This window comes from Taurulus bubalis (assembly GCF_910589615.1).
Source record: "Taurulus bubalis genome assembly, chromosome: 19".
NCBI classification, from domain to species: domain Eukaryota; kingdom Metazoa; phylum Chordata; class Actinopteri; order Perciformes; family Cottidae; genus Taurulus; species Taurulus bubalis.
In genome coordinates, this window is record NC_136607.1 from 6,805,455 (window position 1) to 6,815,394 (window position 9,940).

The following is a 9,940-nucleotide window of genomic DNA, read 5'->3' on the forward strand; positions in this document are numbered from 1 at the left end:
AGAGATAGGTGCCGACAATCTTCAAAAACAGAAAAAAAAAGGTTTGTTTGTTTCCTGTGTGTGTGTGTGTGTGTGTGTGTGTGTGTGTGTGTGTGTGTGTGTGTTCATCAAGACCCGGGTATAAAAGCAACCATGGTTGAAATTTGTGCCTTTGGATGTCTAGCACAGAGTGTAAAGCTCAGCCTGGTCAAAAGCGTAAGCGATACAAACACTGTCTTAGATTGTGACGTTATAAAAAATGTGACATGACGTCTGTGTGTTACGACCTAAAAAGTCCTTGAGTGGATTGTAAGTATTGCAAGACTTCAAAGTGCCACGGAGAGCTGTGGACACACTTCAAAACCAAAGAATCAACTGAATTATAAAAAGGGCAAATACCTTGTTGGGTTATGGTCTCAAAGCCCAAACATGTCTTTTCTTTTGTTTGTCTCCATCGCTCCTTTTATTCAGTTTGGATTTAAAAAGTGAAGTCAGGAAGAGATTGTGTTTTGTTTTTCTTAACCTGGATTCCCCTCACAAGGAACAGCAGCACAGAGGCTCCCTGATGTGTAGTAAGCAGTGTGTGAATGTCCTGTCACAATGCAGCCACAATGTTATAAATGGAAAAAACATATTGCCTTTTTTTGTCTAATTGTCATTATTTTACATTCAAGTTCAAGTGTCTATTCTGGGTTTGAAGAGTTTGTCTTTGTAGTTTAGGACTTCCGCTAACACACAGTTTTAAATATAATTTATTTTTATTTTTCCCTGCCTGAACAAGTGCTATTTTAAAAAGGTCAAATTCACTGTCAGTGTAATGCCTGATATTGATTTACTCATATACAGTATGCCAGTTGTTTCTGTGAGTGTGTGTCCGTCTGTGAGTGTAAGAGATGAAGAGAGGCGTCTGCTGACCAACATTCAGCAATCGGCTTTCAGCCTCTCTAAATCCGTGGGTTACCTTTGTGAACAAGGCACAAACATCTTTAAAAAAAGGACCACTCGCTGGTGATGCACATTTTTAGACCATTAACTAGAAAAAAATTATAAAAAATGTCCAAAGCATCCCAAAGGAGCCAATGTTTTCAGTTGATTTGCTATGTAAAATAAAATAAATGTTTAAAAAAGCGTGCAGAAAAGAATTAAAACCAATGTCTCAAAAGTTATGCATGTCTTGAAAAATGGTTAAACGTAAAGATAAATTATTTATAAAGCATTAAAACATACAAAGCCACCAGGGTGGTCCTTTAAGTGGCGGCCTTCCAGAGACACTGTGCTACAACATTTCCCCTCTGAACACTAAATTGTGTGACAACGTCATTCTGACAGCCCTTTCGTCCAAAACAACTTTTCTTTCTGTCATGGAGCTGTAGGGGTTTCCTACAGTGTGTATCAGGGGCCTGTAATGGGGTTTCCCAGTTCATGTACAAGGGCCCTGGCCTTTATTTGGCAACTTGTTCTATTTATTTAGCCTCTTCAGTGAGGAGATGAGGAGCAGAGGAGAGGGGGCGGACGGGTCGAAGATGAGAGGCAGAGATGAGAGGAGGAGGATGGAAGGAGGGAATATAAAAGGATGAAGAGGAGATGAGAGGAGAGGAAGGTGTGGGGGAGAGACAGAGAGAGGAAGAGGACGTATGAAAGACAGGAAGCTCCGGTCAGAGCACCTGTCACGGAAGAGGCTCCTGCTTTCTATCACCGTCTCCTCCCCTCTTTTTTGCCATCCATCTCTTTTGTCTGGCAACAGGAGGGACACCCAAAGGGGAAAGAGTGGGTGCTTAAAATTCCTCCTTCCTTCCTGTGTCCATCTCCTCTCCTAAAGACCTGTTGTCTCCATAGCAACAGGCCCTGTCTTCATACTGAGCTTATTCAGTTGGTAGCCATGAATGTGTGTGTGTGTGTGTGAGACCGGTGGCAGAGCGAGTGTGTTTTCTGCCACTCGCGACCTCCTGTGTGTGCGTGTGTGCATGCGTGTGTGTGTGTGTGTGTGTGTGTGTGTGTGTGTGTGTGTGTGTGTGCGTGTGTGCGTGTGTGCGTGTGTGCGTGTGTGTGTGTGTGTGTGTGTGTGTGTGTGTGTTGTCACTGTCATTTTTGGTCAATTTGAAGAAGTCTTGTGTTCAAATGGTTGGCTGGTCTGTGGACACTAACAAAGTTCCCTCCCCAAGTATTTGAGTTTTGAATCAGGCACCGTGACGCTTCTCACCTCCCCGCCCTGGAAGCATGTACGCGCTGCAGCGGGACGGACAACTCTTCCAGCACAATGTTCCGAGTTAGTTATTTTTCGGGAAGGCCACGGCCGGCCGTCCATCAGCTGCCGGGGGAGGTTGTGATCGGGCTGTGGTGCAGGTAGGCGGACTTCACCACAGAAACCGGGAAGTTGAAGATGAACGGGGAGGTGGGCGTGGCCGCGGCGGCGGCGGCGGCCGTCGTCGTGGACTTGGGTCCGAGCAGCGGGCTCGCCGTGGCCACCGCCTCGGCGGCGCAGGAGGTGGCGAGCAGCTGGGACTCGAACTGCAGCAGCTGGCCCATGAAGCTGAAGTTGGGCGAGATGATGCTGCGCCGCCGCCGCACGAACTCGAAGGCCTCGTCCAGACGCACCCGCTTCCTCTTCATCAGGTAGGCCAGGCAGATGGTGGCGGAGCGGGAGATGCCCGCCTGACAGTGGACCAGCACTCGCCCGCTGGAGTCCCGTACGGAATCTGACGAGAGAAGGGGGTCAGAGGTCAGACGTTGCTACAGACAATAAAGATAACTCAGACAGGACAACGTTGTCACTCTTCCATTGAAATAAAGCATTATCTACTAAATGGATTGGCACCATATTTCGTACATTCATGGTTCCCAGACGATGTACCCTCATGGTGATCCGTCTGACTTATCCTCTAATGCCATCGTCAGGTTAAACCTTTCATTGCTCCAATACTTTTGCTTTGACAAAATGCCTGCAAAGCCAATTACATTCCCATCAGCCTCAGCTGTAGCTAAACTATGCTGGTGAACATGGTAGACATTATGAATGTTAAACATCAGCATGTTGCAGGTATATTAGCATGTTGACGTTAGCAGTTGGCTCAAATCTTAGACTTGTTTTTGTTATGTTGCAGTGCTGAGCCTAAAGTTAGCCTAGCAGAGCCGCTAGCATGGCTGTAGCCTCTTAAACTTGTTGTTGTTTTGTTGGTCTGAGGTTTTTTTTCATTGTGGTTTGCTGCAAGCTCAATTTCCGTCATGGACAATAACATTTTTTTCCGGTTTATTTCATCTTTAAGCAAAGGGCTCCAAGAGTGTTTGGAAGAGTTCATTTAAGGCTGATTTTTTCTTTTTTAGGTGAAAAAGCCCCATTACAAGTTGGTGGGACCAAAAAGGAAAATAGCACTGACACAGCTCAACATGTAAAACTCAGTTCACATTAAATGCATGCATTACATTTACATCATGTGTGCAAAAAATATATATAATTGTATGCCAACTGTTTTCCATCATCATTTTGTGTGGACACCTTGAACCTTAACAAACAAAATGTCACCCGAAATGCATTTCATTTATTTTTTTACAGCCTCCAAGTGTTTAAAACTGATGTACAAGCTTTGCCTCATGTATTCTCCTCTACACTTTCATGTCTTCCCGTCTCTGTTCAGCCAAACTAGCGTCAAAGTGACAAAGCAGCAAATCACATTTAAATGAAACACGCGAGTGCAAAGAAATTTGAGTCATCCGCCTCTTTCACACTTCCTTCCCTGTCCTATTTATGTCTCTCTCAGTCTGTTGAGCCGCATGCTATTACTTTGTTACTGCGAATAACAAGATTTAGGTAATGGTTTGAGTAAAGCATTTACAGTAACTCAATTTCCCCCAACAGCCTCAGATTGAATGATTAGTCGGACAGTCATATTATGGAGGATGTGCGGCGGCCTGCAGGAAATTAGAAGCACAGAATATGAAGGGACTTTTTTTGTATTATTGTTTTTGCATGGTGATTAATTTTATCTTGTTTTCCACCACAACCGACTACACTGCTGTTATAAATATTACATTTAAATGACTGCTTAGAATCCAGTTCACTCCACACAAGCAAAATAGTATTTACTGCCATTTCTCCAAAATGCACAGATGCCTGATTGGTAACAAAAACCTCCTCCAATCTCTCAATTTTTGTGTCTTGTGCTTTTCGGCCGTCTAAATTGTTTCTCTCTCTCTTTCACAGACAAACAGATTTCAGGTAACTCCACCACAGCGTCTGTTCACCGGGTAACAGAGGATGAGTCAGACTCTGGTCCCACAGCAGCTAACTATGACGCATACCAGCACCTAGACTCACACACACACACACACACACACACACACACACATCAGAGTCCACGCTCGCCGAACATACACTCACGGTACGGAAATCACGCACACAATGTCTGCATGCAAAGCAAATGCAAAATCATACACTTGCTTATGTTACATACACAAACATCAATTGAGAAATCGTGCTCCAAATAAATGATTGATTGGTATTTTTTTCTCATTCTAAATTCTCCGACGTGTCTTTTCTTTTTCTGCCTCTGTGAAATCTGCTGACACGTGTGATGAAGGGCTACTAGGAAATAATACTTTTATGGATAAATGTCCGACTTGTCATCCTGTGTGCCTGCTCTATATGCACAGTGTGGTACATTGAAGCTTTTCTCGAAAATCTCTTTTCTGGGAAATATTCTCAGACTCTACGAAAATGCAACAGAAGAAAAAACCCCAGCGATGAGGAAGAAGCACACAAAACACATATGTTAGATTATATTTAATTCAAGTAAACGCAAGTCTAGAATTGCAATTATTAATCGATCCAAAGAAAAAGTAAATTAGGCTTTAAGTTATCTTTCAAGCAAATGCAAAATATTTGAGGATTTTGGATTCTCAGATGTTAGAATGTTCTGTTCTTCCTTGCCTTAAACTACAGTACATTTAGTATCTTTGGGTTTTAGACTGTTGGTTGGACAAAACAAGACGTGGGCATTTTTACATTTCTCTGGTCATAAATCAGCAGAGAATTTTTTTTTGAATTATATAAAAAAATGTCTTTGCTATGTTCTGGCTGAAATGCTTTTTGTATTATTAACTTTAAATGATGCAAAAACACAACATCAAACCACGTAAAGTTTAATATGTGGTCATCCCCCTTGGGAAAGCATTTGTTCTGCTATGACACCACACACACACACACACACACACACACACACACACACACACACACACACACACACACACACACACACACACACACACTAACCTATGAACTCAATGGCCTCCAGGAACCAGCAGCTGATATCTTCTTTATGGTTGTCCTCCACAGGAATACATTTGTACTGGTACGCCCCCTCGAAGTGGTTGGGACAGTCGGCGGACACATTCAGCAAGGCGGAGATTCCTATGGCGTCCAGAACCTCTTTCTTTGAGGCGTGGAGGGCGCTACCAAGGTAGAGGAACGGGAGAATCTCCACTGGGCCGCCCTGGTCGAGGAAAAAAAAAAAGACAGATGGAGGAGGAGGGTTTAATTTATTATTTCATTAGAAATGAGCAGTGAAGAGACATGGTTTCTGTTCTGAGGCAGTCTGTTCATAAACTCATTCAGCCAGTCATGGAGTTATTACATGAGGAAGCATCTCCTGACCCAACCTGGAGAGCCGCGTTGGACAGAATCTACTGAGTCTAACACAGCTTACGTCACAAGACAAAGAGTCCACTGTCTCGCTGTGCACCAGAGGCCAGATGGCAGATGACTTCAGCATAAGTGTGACCTCGCTTAAATATTTTTCTAATCACATTAGGCGCGCCTTTCATCTGACAGGGGGTTGCTTATTATCTGTGTAATTAATGCAGGGTCATTTGATACAGCCTATTTAGTTTGTTAGTTTCAAGCAGTTATTTCCTATTAAAGGAAACACAGTGAGTATCTGATGAACTGACTAATGTTTGCAAGCTCAAACCATACAGTTGAGGTGTAAAAATGAGGGTGTTTTTTTTTTACTTATCAGTAAATACAACCGATCTATCTTGGGGATTTCCATTGACCATTTTCTCACGCTCTGTTGAGGACACCTTGTGTGTGTTCTGCAATCTCACTTTATCAGTGGAAAAACAAAAATAAAAAAGCTATTCTGAGAAAAAATATACTCCACAGCAACACATCCTCAAAAAGTCTACTCACTTACAATTTGAAGATATCATTGTCTGAGGATGTGAAGTTTGTTTTTTTTGGCATTTCCTGGAAAAAGGAAGTATCTAACGGAACATACAAATGTGAATATGTGTTGAAAATAGTAATTTTGGGGCAAAACATTTCATGCCTAAACCAAGATTAGAACACAGCCTTCAGAACGAGAAACGGAAACTTTGGTTAAAAAAAAAAAAAAAAAAGGTTTTAGGATTAATACATAATGTTAGTATTTGTGCAAGTTGTGATTTATCTAGTGTTCTGTAGTATATCACAAAGAGGAAATGCTTCTACTGAAACACATTATTACACAGTTAGAAGTTTGGTTTTCCCTTTCATTGGACCTGAGGGGTCAGCGAGCTGGCAGTCTATACCGGTAGTGAAACTTATTGACGAGGACTCTGTCTGTTTATGTCACTGCCGCTGACGACCTCTGTACTGACACAGCGTCAGGAAATGATCAATACTGCTAAGAGATGTAATGTGAGGAGGAGGAGGAGGAGGAGGAGGGGGGGGGGGGGGGGGGGGGGGGGGGGTACTGAGAGGAAACTAGTGAGTGAGATACAGGAAGCTCCAGAATTGGTTAAGAAAAAAGAAAATCCCACTTGACATTATGGCCGAGGCCATCAAGCATTTTTCTTAGAACACACACAGAGGCTGGATTGTCTGCGTCTCTCTCCTCATGCGTTCCAGGGGGAATTAAAGCGAACCACATGTGACCGTGAATGTTGCGTAAAATCGGGCATGCTCCAACAGCAGACCACCGACCGACAAAGAAAACGGCACCACCAGGATCACAGGAAGTCACGCAGAGGTGAATCAATAGTGACCTTTGACCTCTCCGGTGTAGCCTGTCATTACACATAGCTAGTTCAAACAAAAGTGGATTTCCCAAAAAAACTTCACAGCAATATACGTTGTTTAAAAAAAATCTTTCCTCAACAGGACTTTAGACTTATGAAACAAGTAAGTAAATACACTTTTACTGCTTTGAATACGCAAGTGGATGGGGAAATGCGGCTGAGTGACCGTGGGAAAGTGCAAAACAGTAACGTTGCAAAGCAAATAACTTCCTGTGTTTGCACACTCTCTGCGTGTCAATGTGTGGAAGTAAAGTTGACTTTTACAGACCGAACAAATTAGTTGACTGACGAGAAATAAATAAATTCAAAAGGTGATAGGCCTTTGTGATCATGTCATCATCCGTAGCAGTTTACAGTCGCTCTGCGTCAGCTTTACACTGGTGTCTGTTCACTGTGTTATTTAAAGCGTTCCTTTTTTTCAGGCCGAAGCGGCGCGTGAGGTTTTAGAGGTTTTGAGTGCGTCTGTCTCCTGCTGTCTCACCTGGTCGTGGTGTGGAGTCCCACAAGACGAGCAGGCGGATTCGATGCTGGACTGGCTGGTGAGGGTCGGTAAGGATTTGGTCTTGATACAAAACTCTGGGTACTCTGAGAAAAAACGGTCGTATCCACCTGGAAAAGAGACGCTACGATTAAAATACACATGGATATGAACGAGCACATTGGAAACAATGATAGTAAAACATGAGCGACCAGGTGCCTCAAACAGACTTTTCAAATCCTCCAAGATCCTTACAGAAATAGGGACTTTTTGTTGTTGTTGTGGGGGTTTTATGTGCATAAACACTTGCGTACATCAGGACAAAAGGAACACATAAACATCTCAGCACACTCAGTGTGTCTGACATGAAGTCTATTAAACCGACCCCCGACCTACTCTGTCCTGTGTCTACTACCGTGGATTTGAAAACAATTTCATCATCCCTTTGCTGCTTTCCTTTCCTTTCCCCCCCCAAACACATCTGCAGGCTGACCGCTGCTCGCTGCACCTCAGGGATCCCGTCAGATTAACTGTGAAATGTCATCTTTATGAGCTGCACACATACACTCCTGTGCTTGGGAGACATCTACGTCATTAGGATGCACACAAAAACAGAATGCGCCACAGCTTGCAGCAGCTTTGCCTTTTTTTTAAATTCCCTGCAGTCTAAATATAGTCTGGTGGGTAAACCGAGCGTTGGTTTTAGATTGTACCGCTTCCCATCCGGTGATTTACCCGAAGCGGACAGTTTCTGAAAGGATCATGCGTGTCCTGTAAGTCCCTAACGGTTTGATGTGGCTTGGCCGTTAGCCTGTGTGAGTGAGTGAGTGTATTGTAAAAATTACACCAGTGCATAACAATAGAGTGGGGGACTGTCAGGAGCATATTTCAGTTGTCTGGTTTTAACGTCTGCTGAGCAGCTCCAAAAGCAATATCCACTATATTTATGGAGGCAATAAAATAATACAGATTACCTCGGTTGAAAAACGTTACCAGACAGGAGGGTGGCATATCAAATGAAATGAGGCTATTCATGATATTTGGAGCCATTATTATTATTATTATTGGCTCAATAATATTAAATAAAATAGCACAAAGAGAAACATTAAAATCTTCCAAATGAAATAGACTTTTATCATAATTATTTTAATTTCAGAAGAAGCTCCATTTGTATTTGGATACACAAATATATATATATATATATATATATATATATATATATATATATATATATATATATAGTGTGTGTTAGAGATGGGAACAAGACAAAAACAAAGACTATACTTGTTTTTATGGGCTGTTACTGCCCCATTCAAGAGCTGAATTTAACAATGAGATATTGTGTGCTTATTATAATATTATAATACATAATCACAATATAATGTTGATTCCTCTATGTATTAAGATTGACTCAGAGAATAAACCCCACTAGTCAATGTGTTGACCACATATCCTGTGCATAGAGTGCAGCTGACCCCCACAAGGCCGAGTGCAAGCAATAATAACACGAACACACACTCGTATGCCTCGCTACCTTTGAGCAGGTATATCTGCGTGCCGGAGGAGTCCCTGCACACGGCGTGCAGCACCAGCGTCAGCGTGCTGTCCTCCTTCACCGTCTCGGAGTCCGGCGTCCTCTCGTCGTACAACACCACGGCGGAGTACATCCCGGAGCGCAGGCGGCCGCGCACCTCCTCGTCCCCGGCCAGGATCTGGTCCAGGCTGAGCACGGAGCCCTTGGCTCTGCGGCGGACGATGGTGTTGCAGCGGGCGTTGACGGCGCCGCGGATGTGCCCCGCGTTGAAGGCGAGGAAGGAGCGGCAGTCCAGCAGCAGGCACTTGGCGCTGTCGTCCTTCAGGAAGCGCTTCACCACCGGACAGTCCATCTCGCCCAGGTCCTCCATCGCGCGTCGTTTTTTCTGTCTGGCGTGTTGCGTCGGTTTATCTCCTCTTGTCTTGTCTTGTCTGTCTGTCTCTCTCCCTCCTCTCCTCCACCGCCTTTCAAACCTCGGATCCTGCGCGGCTTGCTTTGCGCGGCGCCGCTATGCGCGCATCGTAACCCGCACTACTCTTCGCGCTCGGTCCGGTCACCTCTTCCCTCTGTCTCTCTCTCTCTCTCTCTCTCTCTCTCTCTCTCCCTCTCCCTCTCCGAGTGTTTCTCCTCAGGGTTGTTTCTCTTTTTTTTTCTTTTTTTGTGAATGAGTGCACCGCGTCACGGCGGAGGTGACGTCAACCGGTAAAGCAGCCAATCGCAAAGCGTCCAGAGTCCCGTCCCCCTTTCCTCTCCTCTGGCGTTCATTCATAAAACAAAATAGACATCAATGAAACGAGAGGCGATGGGGATGGAGATGGAGATTAGACTCGATGAGGCGTTCAGTGGTCTGCCGACAGCCGAAGCCTTAACCAGCTCATGGCCACATTTTAATGATA

General features: G+C 44.0%; 1 protein-coding gene across 1 annotated transcript; it reads right to left on the minus strand.

Annotated features, from left to right (window-relative positions):
• Positions 1-2,283: 2,283 nt before the first annotated feature.
• On the minus strand, positions 2,284-9,414 carry dusp4 (dual specificity phosphatase 4; the record flags this gene model as incomplete). Its single annotated transcript, XM_079234905.1, has 4 exons — positions 2,284-2,675; positions 5,246-5,465; positions 7,514-7,641; positions 9,045-9,414. 4 exons carry the CDS (start codon positions 9,412-9,414, stop codon positions 2,284-2,286), a joined length of 1,110 nt encoding a protein of 369 aa, XP_079091031.1.
• Between the last annotated feature and the right edge of the window lie 526 nt (positions 9,415-9,940).